This window comes from Aquarana catesbeiana, linkage group LG03, assembly GCF_042186555.1.
Source record: "Aquarana catesbeiana isolate 2022-GZ linkage group LG03, ASM4218655v1, whole genome shotgun sequence".
Lineage (NCBI taxonomy): Eukaryota > Metazoa > Chordata > Amphibia > Anura > Ranidae > Aquarana > Aquarana catesbeiana.
Window position 1 is genome coordinate 512,009,338 of NC_133326.1, and position 18,641 is coordinate 512,027,978.

The 18,641-nt window shown below is 42.3% G+C and overlaps 1 protein-coding gene across 1 annotated transcript in view; it reads left to right on the forward strand.

Annotated features, from left to right (window-relative positions):
• Positions 1-18,641, forward strand: part of GALNT10 (polypeptide N-acetylgalactosaminyltransferase 10) — a 416,900-nt gene that overhangs the window by 254,806 nt on the left and 143,453 nt on the right. Inside the window, exon 4 of the mRNA XM_073621149.1 lies at positions 2,958-3,124. Within this exon, the coding sequence (XP_073477250.1) occupies positions 2,958-3,124 (167 nt within the window). The remainder of the gene's footprint in view (positions 1-2,957; positions 3,125-18,641) is intronic.

Below are 18,641 nucleotides of genomic sequence, written 5' to 3' on the forward strand. Positions count from 1 at the left end.
TGCTCAAATCCCAATAGCTTGTACATGCATTTGAACTATCGGGTGCTAAAGGGGTGTGACCACACATTAATACTACAAATTCTAGATGGACCCTCTGCATACTGCTACACCTTTCCCAGCAAACTATGCAATGCAAAACTGACTAAGGCCCTTCTCCCCCGATTGCGCAGTTTGGCCAGGCGGCCCGCTCTAGGAAGAGTCCTGGTGGTTTCCAACTTCTTCCATTTACGGATGATGGAGGCCACTGTGCTCATTGGGACCTTCAATGCTGCAGAAATTTTTCTGCACCCTTCCCCAGATCTGTGCCTCGATACAATCCTGTCTCGGAGGTCTACAGACAATTCCTTGGACTTCATGGCTTGGTTCGTGCTCTGACATGCACGGTTAACTGTGGGACCTTATATAGACAGGTGTTTGCCTTTCTAAATCGTGTCCAATCAACTGAATTTACCACAGGTGGACTCCAATCAAGTTGTATGCCGCGTACACACGATCGGAATTTCGGCCCGCAAAAGACCAATGAGAGTTTTTAGTCGGAAAATGCGACTGTGTGTATGCTCCATCGGACTTTTGCTGGCCGAATTCCATCCAGCAAAAGATTGAGAGCATGCTCTCAATTTTTAGGTCGGGAAAAGTTCCTATTCGAAAATGCGATAGTCTGTGGCAATTCCGACGTGCAAAATTCCTACGCATGCTCAGAAACAATTTGACGCATGCTCGGAAGCATTAACCTTCATTTTCTCGGCTTTGTCGTAGTGTTGTATGTCACCGCGTTCTTGGCGGTCGTAAATTCAGCGAACTTTTGCGTGACCTTGTGTATGCAAGGCAAACTTGAGAGGAATCCAGTCGAAAAAGCTGTCATATCTTTTTCCGACGAGAAATCCGCTCATGTGTATGCGGCATTAGAAACATCTCAAGAATGATCAGTGGAAACAGGATGTACCTGAGCTCAATTTTGAGTGTCATGGCAAAGGCTATGAATACTTATGTACGTTGGGTTTTTTTTTGTTTTTTTTTCAATTTTTTAAATAAATTTACAAAGATTTCAAACAAACTTCTTTCATGTTGTCATTATGGGGTATTGTTTGTATAATTTTGAGGAAAATAATGTATTTAATCCATTTTGGAATAAGGCTGTAACATAACAAAATGTTGAAAAAGTGAAGCGATGTGAATACTTTTCGGATGCACTGTATCATAGTTCGTATGATATTTAGTGTCAACTAGAGGCCAAATGCAGTGTTTTCAATAATTGAAAAACATTTAACCAGCAAAGGCAATAGCCTAATAACTTTTGCTTTTGCCCCACTCTCACAAAATGAATGCACATGCAAGTTGCTTTAGGAATTTTTTTTATAAATGCACTAAGTGTTTTTAAAATCTTGCACCTCGAAATATATTCAGTTAGCAACACAAAAGGGTATTGCGTACATTTTTCCTTACCTACTATTATCCATGGCTAACACAGTAGAACACTTTATTACTTTTAACATGTTAAGACATGCATACGACTATACTGATTGCTTTTACATATTTTATAAAGCCCTTTCCACTTGCCTGAAGTTTTTTTTACCTTGATGTATTCTCTGAAAGGTAAAAAAAACCCTTCTTTGTCCAGCTCCTCCCAAATACTTACCTGATCCCGATCTGGCAATGCAAAGGCTCTTTCCCTCTCACTGGCTCAGACACAGCAGCGGGAGCGATTGGGTCCAACTGCTGTCAATCACAGGTAGTGAGGAGGGAACAGGGGGTGGGCCTCTGAGTCATGCATTGTGTGTCTTATGGAGCCAGCTCAGGAGCAAGCTTGCACGAGTGCCCCCATAATGCCCCCCGCTTGCTCTGGGGGCATTATGCAGGGGGAGGAGCCAGCAGAGCTGCTGGGGGACCTGAGAAGAGGAAGATCAAGGCTGCTCTGTGCCCCATTATCTAGTAAGCAGTTTGGCCATTTGGCATTTTTATTACGTGTGGCTGGAAGCTGCATTAGGGGGTCAAACATTAAATATGACCCCAATTCCAAAAAAGTTGGACGCTGTGTAAAATCTACATAAAAACAGAATGCAATGATTTGCAAACCTCATAAACCCATATTTTATTGTCAATATTTAAAATATATAAAATGTTTAAACTGAGAAAGTGTACCATTTTAAGGAAAAATAATACCCCTTTCTCCTATTCTTTTTAACCTAGCACTGGAACCTCTTCTCCGTCTTCTAGAATCTCAACCCACATTTTGGGGTATAACAATAGGCCATAAAACTATTGAAATCACTTTTTTAGTGGGTGACTTGCTTCTATATATTTATGAGATTTGCAAATTATTGCATGCTGTTTGTATGTAGATTTTATACTGCTCTATAATGTATAGTAAATTAATGATGGAACAGGATATGTATCTTTAGCTCTCTCTTCCTGGAGTTTTAGGGAGGGGGCAGTTGCACAAGGTACCAGAGGGAAATTTAAAAATAGGAGACTCAGAGATCTAAGAAGCAGAAGTTGAATCAAGCCGTCTGTTCCTGCTAGCAGCAGAAATTCTGTTTTAGTTGTAATTTGCCTTTAATGAGAGTGGACGATTTATATTAATGCTTTATGTCAGCATGTATCATTAGTGTGCTAGTCAGAGCTCCAAAAAGCATTGCTGCAATCTTCATTTATCTGAACATGATCAGAATTACGTTGGAGATTTAGTGCTGAGTGTGATTGAGGCTGTAAGGATGATAAATTGCTTTCTCTCGATGGAATCTCTCCAATGAGACCTCTTCTGCATTCTTACTTCCTCGTTCATATCATCACATGGAGCTGTACAAATAACCAATTGTCAAACCCATCTGTGTTTTCGCACCTCTCAACTGGTGTTTTCCCAGACATTACTGTGCTGTCCTCATTTGACATGAGCTCAGGGCATGTTCTGCATGTGAAGCTGACATCTGTCCCTTTTATGTCCTCTCTGATTTTTCTAGCTGCAAGAGCAAGCTGTACTCAGCCAAGCTGCCAAACACCAGCGTGATTATCCCCTTCCACAACGAGGGCTGGTCGTCCCTACTGCGTACAGTACACAGCGTCCTCAACCGATCTCCCCCTGAGCTGATCGCAGAGATTGTGCTCGTCGATGACTTCAGTGATAAAGGTGTGTGTCCAGTATTAATAACAGCTTTTGAAAAGATCAAGCATTTACAAGGATGTAAGCTGTCTGCCCAAGGCTTTTGTGTTTCATCATTGCCACTCAGGTTTATAAAAATCCTCTGATCTTTTGTTTTAGGACATTTATTTTCTTACAGTTTAGCACCAATAATAAATAGGTGGTCATTGACCTTTAGGTACACTGGATGCACAAGCTTTTTCGTCAAGTTTCACCGTAAACAAGAATACTTGGACCACTCAGATTCCTGCTTAGGCTGTGTAGGATGTACAGTAGGTGGATGTGTGATTCACATGCTTCAGATAGTTCCAACACTGGCTACAAGATGTTAAATGGGACCAAATCCTAGAAACAATGATCACTGAGAATAAATGGGAGTACTTTAGGAGCATATTAAATAGAGGTATTGGCCAGTGCATTCCAATAGGTAATAAATATAAAAGTGCTAAGGTTAAACCTGGGCGGCTAAACTTTAATGTAAAAAGACAAAAATATAAGTCAGAGGAGACATTGTTGGCATTTCAACACTACAAGGAATGCAATAAGAAGTGTAAGAATGCAATCAGGGCGGCTATGATATCCCACAAGAGACACATAGCAGAGAAGAGTTAAAAAAAAAAAAAATTCCAAAAAATTCTTTAAATATATTAATAGTAAAAATGCGAGGTGTCAGAGCACACTGGCCCCATAAAGGGTGATGAAGGTAGGTTGGTTACAAATGACAAAGAGAGGGCAACTGTGTCCAAAAAAACTTGAAAAGCTTAATGCAAATAAATCACCAGGACCAGATGGCTTACACCTGAGAGTCCTCAAAGAACTAGCCAGACCGCTATTCCAAATTTTTATTGACAGCATACTGACAGGGATGGGGCCAGCAGATTGGCGAAGAGCCAACGTATTATTAATACTTAAAAGGGCAGAGATATGTACCAGAAAACTACAGGCCAGTAAGTCTAACATCGATAGTATGTAAACTATTGGAGGGGATTGTAAGGGACTATATCCAAGATTTTGCTGATTAATACAGTATCAGTAGTAATCAGCTTGGTTTTATGAAAGGTTGTTCTTGCCAAACCAACCTGTTAACATTCTATGAGGACAACCTGTTAACATTCTATGAGGAAGTGAGCTGCCATCTAGATAAGGGTAGGCCTGTGGATGTGGTTCACCCACTCAAACACTTAATTTACAAACTGAGGTGTGTAGGCATAGACCATAAGGTTTGTACATGGATAGAAAATTGGTTACAGGAGCGCATCCAAAGGGTGGTGATAAATAGTGTGTAGAATGGTCAGTGGAGTACCACAAGGCTCTGTCCTGGAACCAATTCTGTTTAATTTATTCATAAGATATAGAGGATGGGATAAATAGCTCAATATTAGTGTGTGCTGATTATACGAAGCTAAGGAGGGCAATTACTTCACAGCAGGAAATAGAAACTTTACAAGAGGATCTCAATAAAATAAAGGGGTGGGCAGCTACATGGCAAATAAGGTTAAATGTTAAAAATAAATGTAAAGTAATGCACTTGGGGGCTAAATATATAAACGCAAGTTACTCACTAGGGGGACAACCTCTAGGGGAATCCAGGATGGAAAAAGGGGGAACTAGTAGATGGCGACTCAACAACGGCATGCAATGCCAAGCTGCAGCAAACAAAGCTGTCCGAATTTTAGCATGCATAAAAATGGTATTTACTCCAGAGATAAAACTATAATCCTGCCACTTTATAAAACACTGGTTCGGCCACATCTGGAGTATGCCATCCAGTTCTGGTCACCAATCCTCAGAAAAGATGTGCTGGAACTGAGAGAGTCCAGAGAAGCACTACAAAATTAATAAGGGGACTGGAGAACCTCAGTTAAGAGGAAGGACTACAAACATTACACTTATTCTTCCTGAGGAGGAAACACTTGAGAGGAAATATGATAGCGATATACAAATACCTCAATGGTGATTCTAGCATAGGAAATAAACTATTCAGTCTCGGGGAGTATAAGAAGACACGTGGCCACTAAATGAAATTGGGGAAGAAGCAGTTTAAGCTTAAACTGCATAGAGGATTTTTCACTGTCGGAGTGGTAAGGATGTGGAACTCGATCCACAATTGGAGATGCTGGCACTGCCCTAATACGTTTTGTCAGCCTGACGACTTCTTGCAGAGGGTAGCTACGTCTGATCGTTTTTAAGTGAAGGTAATTTCTGCTCTATTTTTTTTTTTTTCTTTACCGCATACTCAACAGAAGTTTGCGGTAGGACAGGAAGAAGAACGGGTTCACCTGAATTATAACAGTCATTTAGGACCCATGCAGCTATGATTTTGATAGGAAGAGATTCAAAATTGTTTGGTTGAGCTACAGTAAGCCCTCATTCACATTGAAGCAATTTGTCATGCGATTTGACAGGTCAATTGCGATTTTGGGTGTGACTTCAATAGACATCTGTGCATGAAGCTGCACAGATGTCTTTCAAGTTACCCAAAGTCGCATGGACATGCGGCATTGAATTCATGCGGCTTCAGATGAAGTCACACAATTTCAAAGCTGTGTTCAATGTAAACGAGGGCTTAAAATGATATTAAAAGAAATGTATGGGTTTTTTTGTTATTTTCTTTTAGTATCATATCTAGGTGGATGCAGCATCTATTGTCGTGATGACACTGAGCCTGGACCGACTCTGTGATGTCAGCAGAGAGCAGACTTCAACCCGCTCTCTACTGAAAATGGGTCACAGGAGTGCAAAACGAACTGTACTGCTGTGATCCACAGGAGAAGTACAGCCAAAGGAAGGAGCTTTGGCTGTACTTCTCCTTTAAAGGCAAGTTTGTTTTTCTTTTAAAAAAATAACAAACATGTTATGCTTACCTGCTCTGTGCAGTGGTTTTTCACAGAGCAACCCCGGTCCTCCTCTTCTCGGTCCCCCACCGTCATTCCCGGGCCCTCCCTCCTGTGAGTGCCCCCACAGCAAACAGCTTGCTGTGGGGGCACTTGAGCAGAGCCACAGCTCTGCGTGTCCATTTAGACAGAGCCACGGTTTGGCCCTTCCCCCTCTCTCTTCTCATTGGCTCACTGGCTGTGATTGACAGCAGCAGGAGCCATAGGCTCAGCCAATGAGGGAAAGCCGAGGCTGCAACAAACATCGCTGGATCGCGATGGGCCAGCTGCTGCACAGAGAAGTTTTTTTACCTTCAGCTATGAAGATAAAAAACCTTGAACTTGTAGAACCACTTTAATTTTCTATGCCAGCTTTTGGTAGCTAGCTCCCTGTTATCAAACACATACTTAATCTTTTTTGTTAGAACATATAGATAAGCGTAATACCAAAGATAACACAACAGATGCAAATAGTTTCTCTTTGTAAGGCCTCATTGGCACCTCTTAAAGATATGGGCAGTATTTACTTTTCCTTGTGGTTTCATTTAAATGTGCCTGCAGAATTTGTCACCTAGTTGTACTATTGACTTGAATTTCCGCATTCGCTTAATATGACTGCAGATGCAATACCCAGAAGATTTCTCCTGGAGAGTAATTTAGGTTGTAAGGATGATAAATTACCATGTCTCAGTAACAATTTATTTTTCACTTCTTGTTTGTGCTACCCTAATCAGATGCCCACTATGCTTTGTATTTTTTAGCTTGAAAGTAAATTAAGAATTAAAAATACAAATTGGTTTAAAGATTATGAGTGCCTGTCCTGTTTAGGTTAATGGATCACATACCCTATAATGTTACACGCTATTAAAGGGTATGTCCAGGCATTATCCAAATTTAAACTCAAACCTCCCATTCCCTCTCTATATCATATCCCAGGAGTGATTTCTCTGCACATAGTGTGGGCAGGCTATTCGGAATCAAGGCAGCAGCATTGCTGGGAAAGAATTAAGAGCACTCTCACACTGGGGCCGCCCGTGCGTTAGATGTAAAGCGCCGCTCGTTTTAGCTGCGCTTTTCGGTCACTAACGGGGTGCTTTTAACCCCCGCTAGCGGCCAAAGAAGGGGTTATTAACGCCTGTGTTGCAGCACTTCCGAAGAATTGCCTATTCATTGCAATGGGCAGGGGTGTTTTGGGAGCTCTATATACATCGCTCCCAAACTGCCCCAAAGATGCTGCTTGCAGGACTTTTTCTAAGGTCCCGCAAGTGCACCGCCCCACTGTGAAAGCACTCGGGCTTTCACATTCGGAGGGCATGGGAGCGCTAAAACACTCACTCTACATATTTTTGTTATGCTAGGGGTGTGTCCGTTCTGGTGTATGGTCATGGCGGCTTCTCCTGTGAATGGGCGGAGGTGGACAAGTAGGGAAGATATGTTTTTCTATGTTGCAGACTTTTTGATAGGCATTTTGTGATTGTTAATATTTATATTCCACCTCCGTATTCATGTGAGGTATTACAGCTATTCATAACGTTTTTGGACGATATGCTTCCGCTCCCAGTTCTATTGATGGGTGATTTTAATCAATGTCTTTAATATCATCAAACAGGACAGATTTCCCTGCCTTAGCAATGCTGATGCAGAACGCCTAACCCCACTGGGCAACCTATGTGGGGAACTTTGTCTGTACGACCTCTGGCGCAAGTTACATTGTGGAAAAGCGCAATACACTTGCTATTTAAAGACTCATAAAACTTTATCCCACATCAATTTGATGCTGGGATCTTATGGGATATTTAGATATATCACCATTATTGTTATTCTGCACAGAAGCGTGTCGGACCATTCCCCCCTTGCTTGCCACTCTTGAGGGCAATGTTATTGGAGTAAAGCGATCTATATGGAAACCTAATCCACTTTGGCTTCAGATACTCTCTACTCCTGTACAAAGGGCCCTAAACTTTTTCTTAGAAATCAACTTGAATACTGCCTCTCCCTGATTGTTTGGGACATCATGAAGGCCTATTTCAGTGGCCTTCTTATTAAAAAAATTAGTGTGGCCAAAACAAAAAGTAAACAGGCGGTAAACGTGGTAAATGGGCGGATGATTGCAGCCGAGGCTGCATATGTTCAGGATCATACTCCTGGGAACTGTGCCTGCAAAAGTCAAAAGTTTTGGGATCCACTTTGCTGTAAGCTTTCTCATTTCCTAGTCGTTGATCATGTCATGGATGGCTTTCACATTTGCAGACAATGAGACAGGAATAGGCCTTCCGCTGGGTTTCTCATTTTCAACACTGAAATGGGCAGTTTTAAAATTGGCAACCCAACATTTAACTGTTGCAAATGAAGGGACACTGTCACCTAAAGTTTGTGACATTTAATCATGGATCTGCTTTGCACCTTTCCCTTGGAGAAATGGGAACTTAATTATGGTCCTATGCTCTTCCACTTTATATATTTCTGGAGGTGCTGCCATGTTCACTTTGGACCTGAAAAAGAAAGATAAGTTAAGATCATAGGTTGTCGATTTTTGCACCATTGAATATAGACAAATTGGCCAGTACACCCTGCAATTTAGAACTTCCTTGCTCAATTTTTTCTGGGTAAGGCTCAGTACTTAGCACCCCCTCGTAGCTAAAGTTTTGGCCAACAGGTTAAAGTTATCAAATCGATTATCCATCCAGACCAAACAGGTTTTATGCCTAACTCCTCAACTGCTGTAAATGTAAGATGCACTTTTTTAAATATACAAACTGCGGTCGATAATTCGACTAGCAGAGCCTTGCTGTCTTTAGATGCCGTCAAGGCGTTTGATAGCATAGAATGCTGCTACATATGGGAAGTGCTTAAACGTTTTGGCTTTGGCGATACTTTTTGCAGTTGGGTCAAGCTCTTATACACAGCACCCAAGGCCTCTATAAGAGTTAATGGGAGCCTGTCAGACTCCTTTATTCTTTCCCGAGGCACTAGACAAGGGTGTCCACTATCACCCCTCTTGTTTGCGGTAGTGATAGAACCACTTGAAGCTATGCTTAGCAAACAGCGGGGGGTGAGAGGTTTTCACAGAGGTAAATATGAGGACAAAATAGCTCTGTATGCAGATGACATCTTGCTGTATTTAGCTGATACTCAGGCATCACTGGTTGGCGCAATGTCTGCTATAGAGAAATTTGGCACCTTTTCCTGTCTTAGGATTAACTAGAATAAGTCAGTTTTACTCCCACTCTCCAGGACTCTCTGCCCCCTGTAGTATCACAACTTAGGGTGGATGCAAAGATTAAATACCTTGGGGTAACTATCTCCACCCATCCTAAGGAATATATTCCCCAAAACCTGTTACCATTACTTCAGAAATTTAGATCTCAAAATGAATTTTGGTGCAGGCTGCCACTCTCCATGGCAGGTCGTACTAATTTTTACTTAACACAATAACCTTTTTACAACACACAACTTGCCTTGCTGGATTCCGCAGAAATATTTCAAGAGATTTGTCACAATCTTTCGTAGCCTAAAATGGAAGAACAAACCTGCTAGAATTAACTATGAATATTTACAATACTCTAATGCTCAAGGAGGGCAATCAGCTCCAAATCCTTGGATCTGTTTCCTGGCAGCCCAACTTCAACATCTTGTGGGCCGGGAAAGTGGAGGCTCAGATACATCCTCATTTGGTGCATTTAGCGCTTTACTCGATAATGGTAATCCCCTTATATCTTTGGATGAATCTATTTCACCCTTTAACCACTTCAGCCCCGGAAGATTTGGCTGCTCAATGACCAGGACATTTTTTGCGGTTCGTCACTGCATCGCTTTAACTGACAATTACACTGTCGTGCGACGTTGCACCCAAACAAAATTGACGTCCTATTTTCCCACAAATAGAGCTTAATTTTGGTGGTATTTGATCACCTCTGCGTTTTTCTGGGGGGGGGGGTTTTGCGCTATAAACAAAAAAAGAGCGTCAATTTTGAAAAAAAAAACACAATATTTTGTACTTTTTGCTATAATAAATATCCCCATTTTTTTAAAAAAAAAAAGCTAGTTTTTTCCTCAGTTTAGGCCAACATATATTCTTCTACAAATTTTTGGTAATAAAAATCACAATAAGTGTATATTGATTGGTTTGCGCAAAAGTTATAGCATCTACAAAATTGGGATAGTGTTATTTGCCATTTTTATTATTATTATTTTTTTTTTTACTAGTAATGGAGGTGATCTGCGATTGTTATCGGGGCTGCGACATTATGGCAGACACATTGGACACTTTTGGTACAATTTTGAAACCATTGACAATTATACAGCGATCAGTGCTATAAAAATGCACTGATTACTGTGTAAATGTCACTGGCAGGGAAGGGGTTAACCCTAGGGGCGATCAAGGGGTTAACTGTGTTCCCTGACTGTCTGTTCTAACTGTGGGGGGGAGGTGACTGACTATAGGAGATGACAGATCCTGGTTTCTAGCTATTAGGAACTCACAATCTGCCTCTCCTCTCCTCACAGAACAGGGATTTGTGTGTTTACACACACATGTCCCTGTTCTGCCAACCATGCCCACGATTGCTGGCCACGAACATCGGCACTTCCGCAATGCAGCGCTCGCGCCTGTTATCCCAGTTAGGGGAACCGATGTACAGCTACGACTGTTCGCGGGATTGTGCCGACCTGCCGCAGTATAATGACGGCGGCTGGTGGGCAAGTGGTTAATCAATATACATATTTAACCTTCTTCATGACATATAAGGTATGGCAGTCCACTAAAACAATATTGGGTATTTTAGGTTATACAAAATATACACCGTTACGGTAAACAGATCAGTTTCTGCAATTTCCCATTTGGACGGATTTTTGAGATGGGAACATGCGAGGATTGCAACTGTACTCCGATGGAGTGCTGAAAACTTTTCAGCAGCTCTGTTTGGAATATGGTTTGGATAAAAGATGTTTTTTTTCAGTATTTACAGCTAAGATCTGCTTTGAAAAAAACAAGGTATGACTCCAGCCGTTTTTTTTCCCTATAAAATCCCTTTTTTGGATAGTATAGTCCAAGCAAATAATACAAAGGGACTTATTTCAAAAGTCTATATGAAATTACTATCTGAATCGCTTTTCAAGTTTCCGAATCCATGCAGACAAAAATGGGAGATAGATACTGAGGTGGCCCTAGAGCAGTGATGGCGAACCTTTTTGAGCCCGAGTGCCTAAACCACAAAACAAAACCTACTTATTTTCTTTCAAAGTGCCAACACAGAATTAAACCTACCAGCGGCTCTGTACAGAGGATGGGACTGATCATCCCTCTGAATGAGCCCTAAGGGACCAAAAATGTAAGAATACAGTTCAGGAATGCATTGTGCTCAGAATACACAGTGCAACATACACTGACCTACCTGACACATGCACTGACCATTACACTCACCTACCTGACCATTACACTCACCTACCTGACACATACACTCACCTACCTGACACATGCACTGACCATTACACTCACCTACCTGACCATTACACTCACCTACCTGACACATACACTCACCTACCTGACACATGCACTCACCTAACTGACACATGCACTCACGTACCTAACACATGCACTCACGTACCTAACACATGCACTCACGTACCTGACACATGCACTCGCCTAACTGACACATGCACTCGCCTAACTGACACATGCACTCGCCTAACTGACACATGCACTCACCTAACTGACACATGCACTCACCTAACTGACACATGCACTCACCTACCTAACACATGCACTCACGTACCTAACACATGCACTCACGTACCTAACACATGCACTCACGTACCTAACACATGCACTCACGTACCTAACACATGCACTCACGTACCTAACACATGCACTCACGTACCTGACACATGCACTCACGTACCTGACACATGCACTCACCTACCTGACACATGCACTCACCTACCTGACACATGCACTCACCTACCTGACACATGCACTCACCTACCTGACACATGCACTAACCTACCTGACACATGCACTCACCTACCTGACACATGCACTCACCTACCTGACACATGCACTCACCTACCTGACACATGCACTAACCTACCTGACACATGCACTCACCTACCTGACACATGCACTCACCTACCTGACACATGCACTCACCTACCTGACACATACTTCCTGCACTACTTACATCCCATCCCCTCACACACAGTACAATGTAGATTGGAGGATCCATCCTCCTCTTTACCTCTCCACTCCCTTATCATCCAGCTGTCCCCAGGCAGTATTGTAGGAGTCCCTGCCATCCAGCCGCTCCTTGATATCCCCACCGCCGGGAGGTCAGCTAGCAGCCACTGCACCTCTCCCATGGCCATGGATGATCTGCTCCGAGCACCGCCCCTCCCCCTCTGCTGTTCCACAGGCTGAACCAGAGGGACAGACTGAACCATAGTAGTCCTAAAGCAGGGGGAGCTGGAATAGGGTGCCTGCAGAGAGGAATGAACGAATGCCCTACTTGAGGTGTAGAGGTCCGGGGGCGGCAATAAGCTGCAGCACAGACACTCTGAATGGTGGAGGAAGAACTTTACACCCCCCTAAATATCGCACATGGGACAAGATGACTGGCTACCCACCCCTGCCGACATCACTGCCGTTGATGCATGGAAGGGAGCCAGCTTCTCCGTGCCTGCACCGCCAGTGCAAGTGACTGCCTGGATGGGGAATTCCCCTTGCGTGCCCACGGAGAGGGCTCGGCGTGCCATAGGTTCGCCATCACTGCCCTAGAGGATAAATGGGATCAAATAATGAAGAATGTGCAGCTGGTTTCGTTATCTCCAACGCATAGAGTTACCCAAACTTTTATTCTGTGTAGGGCGTATCGCACCCCGGAGTTGCTGCATAGGGTAGGCAGGAAGGAAAATTGTGAATATGTAAAATTTATGAATTTTTTTTTTTTTTTTTTCTGTCTTTGCTTTCTGGTTTTCAAAAATGGCTGCCTCTCTTTTCCTTAAATTAAATATACTATAAACAATAGGACTGTAACAGTTGCTCCGGGATTCTTTAAAATGGAGTATGGGATGAGAGGCGGTGGGGGAGGAGAGAGAAAAGGGGAAGTCGGTGTGTCGTTTCCCCCCCCCGGCTCACATTTTGAGGGAATGAACGATAAAATAAACCAAAAAATATTGTTGATGTTGATTTATTTGTTTATTTAAATTTTTTTGTTTGCTTGTTTTTCTGTTTTGTTTTTGTATGTTATGTTCTTCTTTCTTTGTTTTTTTTTTAGTTTTTGTTCTTCTTATACAAATTAAAAAAAAAAAAATCTGATTAAAATAAAAATGACATCTCTAGAACTTGTCTGTCCACAATTAGATTTGAATGTGAATATCTAAACTGAGCGCATAAATTAAATGCAAGCACTCACAGCCATATTAATGAAATACAGGTTCCCTTCAAATGTTCCTCTGGACTCTGCACAATATGTTTATTTGTACATTTTATCTTTGGAGCAGCATGGTGTTTACTCACTATAAACCCCAACACAGGTTGTTAATTTTATTTAATATGTGCCTGCCAGAATTGCAGATCTCAGCCATCTTTGTCAACACCCAACTCGCACCAGGATAAATTGGTAATGGTTTTTGGAATGACAACATTGGGCCAATAAACAAGTACCAGCGCTGACTCACGGTACTTAATACCTGAAAGTGAGAGTATTTTCTTTGCTTCTGTTAGCTGAACCAAGAGGTGGAGGTGTGACAGAAAGGTGGACCTGTGCTATTAGAGAAGGGGCCGTTAAAGCAAACCTTAAAGCAGAGTTCCACCCAAAAATGGAACTTCCGCTTTTCCAGTTCCTCCCCCTTCCGGTGTCACATTTGGCACCTTTCAGGGGGGAGGGGGGACCAGATACCTGTCTAATACAGGTATTTTGCTCCCACTTCCGGGCATAGATTACCCAAGCCACACGCGGGTATCTACGCCACTCACCCGCCCCCCCGCTGTCTTCTGGGAGACACACGGGTCCCAGAAAACAGCAGGGACCAGTGGGATAGCGCGAGTGCGCAGTAGGGAATCAGGGCTTCACTTCCCAATTCCCTTACCGAGGATGACGGCGGCAGCACCCGACAGCCGAAGGATAGATTGACTTCGGGTACCGACATCGCGGGCGCCCTAGACAGGTAAGTGTCCTTATTTTAAAAGTCAGCAGCTTCAGTATTTGTAGCTGCTGACTTAAACAAAACAAAAAAAAAAAGATCGGCGGACCTCCACTTTAAGTTAAAATGAAACAATAACCTCCAAAAAATAATCCATATGCATCCATTACCTAATAGCCCTGTAATCTATTTTTCATTAAATTGTTTCCTAATGTGCTTTTCCAACCCCTTTTTATGTTCTGTGAGCTGCTGAATCTCTCCTTTACCCCCTCACTTCTTTGTAATGAGCCGTGCACGTTGGTTGCGGTTATGTGCACTGCTCTACAGTGGTTGAAATAATTATTTGATCCCCTGCAGATTTTGTAAGTTTGCCCACTTACAAAGAAATTAAGGGTCTATAATTTTTAGCATTTGTGTATTTTAAATGATAGAGAAAGAATATTAACCAAAAATCCAGAAAAAAACACATGATACGAAGGTTTTAAATTGAGTTGCAGTTCAGTGAGTAAAATAAGTATAAAAACATGACTTAGTACTTGGTGGAGAAACCCTTGTTGGCAAGCACAGAGGTAAGACGTTACTTGTAGTTGGTTACAAGGTATACACACATCTCAGAAGGGATTTTGGTCCACTCTTCTTTACAGTTCTTCTCTAAATCCTTAAAGCACACCTTCAGTAATTTTTTCAACTTTCCATCTATTAAATCTTCTGCCCTTGTTGTTTTAACTTTGAATAGTAAAACATTTGTGTTCTTCAAGTAAATACCTTATACAGCCCACTTCCTGTTTCTTGTCTGGTAAAAAGCCTAGGCTTATGACCTCATGCACAGCTCTCTCTCTCACTCTCGAGAGAGTTTGCCAGGAAGGGAGGGGAAATGAGTCATAAGAGGGCCATAAGAGAGCTGCGGAGCTGGAGGTGTGTCTGTGTAAATCCAGGAAGTGAACAGGCTGCAACTTCAGCTGCCCACAGTTAAAATGGTTGCAGCCAGACTCAGTGGAGGGAGATTTCTGCAGCATATTTGGCAAGTACAGAATCACAGTACATATATAAAAAATTTGCAAAATAGTGGGATGGAAGCTTCAGAATGGTAAGATGCTTTTATTACAGATTATGTGGGCAGACTGCAATTCCTCTTTTAAGGTTTCTTGGCTGTCGCTTGGCAACTCGAAGTTCCAGCTCCCTACAAAAATTTTCTTTGGGATTAAGGTCTGGAGACTGGCTAGGCCACTCCATGACCTTAATGTGCTTCTTCTTGAGCCACTCCTTTGTTGTCTTGGCGGTATGTTTTGGGTCTCTGTCATGCTGGAAGACGCATCCACGATGATCTTCAGTGTTCTGGCTGAGGGATTTTACAATACATGGTCCTGTCCATTGTCCCCTAAAAGCGGAAAAGTCAGCCTGTACCTTTAGCAGAGAAATAGCCCCAAAGAAATAATATTTCAACATCCGTACTTGACCGTAGGGATGGTGTTCATGGGGTTAAGTCCGCATTTGTCTTCCTCCAAACACGAGCTAATGTCAAAGAGCTCAATTTTGGTCTCATCTGACCACAGCGCTTTCTCCCAGTTCTTCTCTAAATCATTTAGATGTTCATTGGCAAACTTCAGATGGGCTTGTACATGTGCCTTCTTGAGAAGGGGGACCTTGCAGACACTGCAGGATTTCAATCCATGACGCGGCATATTGTGTTACCAATGGTTTGTTTGGTGACTGTGGTCCCAACTGTCTTGAGATCATTCACAAGCTTCACCCGTGTAGTTCTGGGCTGATCCCTCACTTTTCTCACGATCATCCTTACCCCTTGAGGCGAAATCTTGCATGGAGCTCCAGACCGAGGGTGATTAATGGTTATTTTGTATTCCATCCATTTGCAAATAATCACTCCAACAGTTGTCTCTTTCTCAATAAGCTGATGGTCTTGTATACCATTGTAGCTTTGTGCACTTCTACGATCTCATCCCTGACGTCCTTTGACAGCTCTTTGGTCTTGCCCATGATGGTAAAGTTTGAATGGAAGAAAGAGATTCTGGGGACAGATGTCTTATGTACACATAACGAGTTTTCATTAGGAACACCTTCTTAAATTGACAGGACTAATCTGTGTACCACATGAGCACATGATACTGTAGCCAGTCTGTGGGAGACAGAATTTATTGTTGGTTGGTAGGGGATCAAATACTTATTTTACTCACTAAACTGCCACAAGAGCCTTTTGTCCAGGAAAGGGCAAAATAAACCCCCCGTATTTGTAAATAGGGGGAAAAAATTCCCTTTCCACCCCCATATCTTCTGGGCGGTCAGACTTTTGTTGTCCCTGGAAGGCTGCAACATTACTTTTGAGCATGGTTAACAATGTCTTTGGCAGTTTGTGGAAAGCTAGTCCCAGATGAAAGTCTCTTGCCCTCTTGGTCATAAGGAAATGCTCAGATGAAAGTCCACTCCAATTCAGCCACCATCAGGAAATCATCCACATCTTCCTCAGGCTCTCTTCTGGTCTGCCTCCTCCCATCTAGCATGGTCATCTGCTCTGCCTGCTCCACCTCTCGATGCTCAGTACCTGAAAAAAATAAGTGACAAAGCAGATTATATGTTCATTCCAACTGTGCCAAAAACATAGCTCACTGCTCAGATTTCTCTATCTGCCAACTTCTAACTGCAAAACTTTTGTAGGGTGCCCACTGTTGCCTTTAACGGAAAGACATAGACTTCCAGTGTAACAAATAAACTTGCATGTCTCTCCGTGCTGTCCTTGGAAGAACACAGGCCTGCTGTTGTCCAGTCTTAACAGCATGGCACGTTTTTGCAAAGTGCCCCATTTTATGGAAACAGAAACACTTAATGTGACTAAATCTACCATTCACAACCACTTGCTTCCACTTCTTTAGCAATGCTGGTGTAGGAATCCCATCTATTTCCTCTTTAGGGGCCTCACCTTAAGTAAATCAATCCACATGTGTCTCCTGGAGATCATAGGCTTTGCCTTCCTTGTATCTGACTCAACTTGGCCATTTGAGCTGATCAAATCCTCAGCTTCCTGCTTATGGGAAGTAACAGTGGCACATGTCCTACTTCTGCTTACAGGCTTTGGGCCTTTGTCCTTTGTTAGGGCATCATTAGACTTGTTCATGAGGGCTGCACACCGCTCATTCAAATCTTCAGCTCAGCCTACATAGGTTTGAACACACTTCGAAGCCACTGCAGGTTTAACTTTGAATACCCTACTTTTTAAATCTTTTGCCTTGCTTGCAGTCTCTTCCAAACACTTGGATGCTACTGCAAGCTGCTCCTTCAGTAAAATTCTTTCTAATTCTGCCTTTTTCCGCTTTTCAGATTCAATATGTAGAGCATGCATTAAGTGCAAACCAAACACAGAAACTGCCCGCATCTCATCCCTTACTGAACTCAAAACTTTTAAGACTAAAATACAAGGAAAGATCAGAGACTTCATCCCTCCAAGCTCTGTTCAAAGGAGAAGCATATCCAGCCAGCTTCTTTACAACAGACATCCACTGACTATTTCTGGCCCAGGTAGGAAGGGTGCATGCCTTCAAGTCCTCCTGGACACCAGAGACCTTTGCAGCCTTACTCTTCCTAAACAGTGTACATAGCATTTCCCCCCAGTACAAGCAACAAAACACACCACAGTAAACAGGTCTGCTTTAGTTGAGCTTTTAGCGCAGATCCCGAACGAGCCCCCAAATGTTATGCTTTGCGTCTATCACAGGTTCTTGCAGTAAAACCAAGGAAGTTTAGATTTCTGTAGTGTATGAGTGCTTTACTAAACAGAAAAGCTGCACATACAAACTGTAGGATGCACAATACTACACAACTAATAGCTTACAAAAATATACCTACAAATATAACCAATAAGTAAACTAAACCGTTGCTCAACTTGGGGTTTAAGATGTAATGTCCTTCATGGTTCCTTGCTCAGCCCAACTCAAAAGTTGTCCAAAACTCTCCAGCTTCTGGTAGCCATGTCTTTCCTCATTGTCCTTCCAAACAAGTCTCTCATTCAAACACGTTTCTTTCAAAAGCTCCCCAAGCCCCTCCCACCAACTTCCTGCATACCAACTTCCTCTGCTCAGCTCCAAAACCTATCCAACTGATTTATTTACATATCAATGAAGGGGAAGAGCCTTGGGCTCTTAAATAATATATCTAACTCCATATTATTGCAATAAAGTCACTATAAAAATGGCCATATCAACACAATTTCCCTATCCCCACCCACATGCCAGTAATGGCTTTATAGTCCAATATTCACAGAGGTTTGAGAGTTTGACATACAAGCATAGGGGTTCTACACTCAAGTATGATGGGATCCAGGGCCAGCGGTAGTCCTCAATGAGCTCTGTCCTGCTTGCTCTTTAATTCATTCCAAACCAAATTAAAACAACTGATTTATTTAAAAAAAAATGATATATATATATATATATATATATATATATATATATATATATATATAAAATGTGTTTTACATATTGTACATT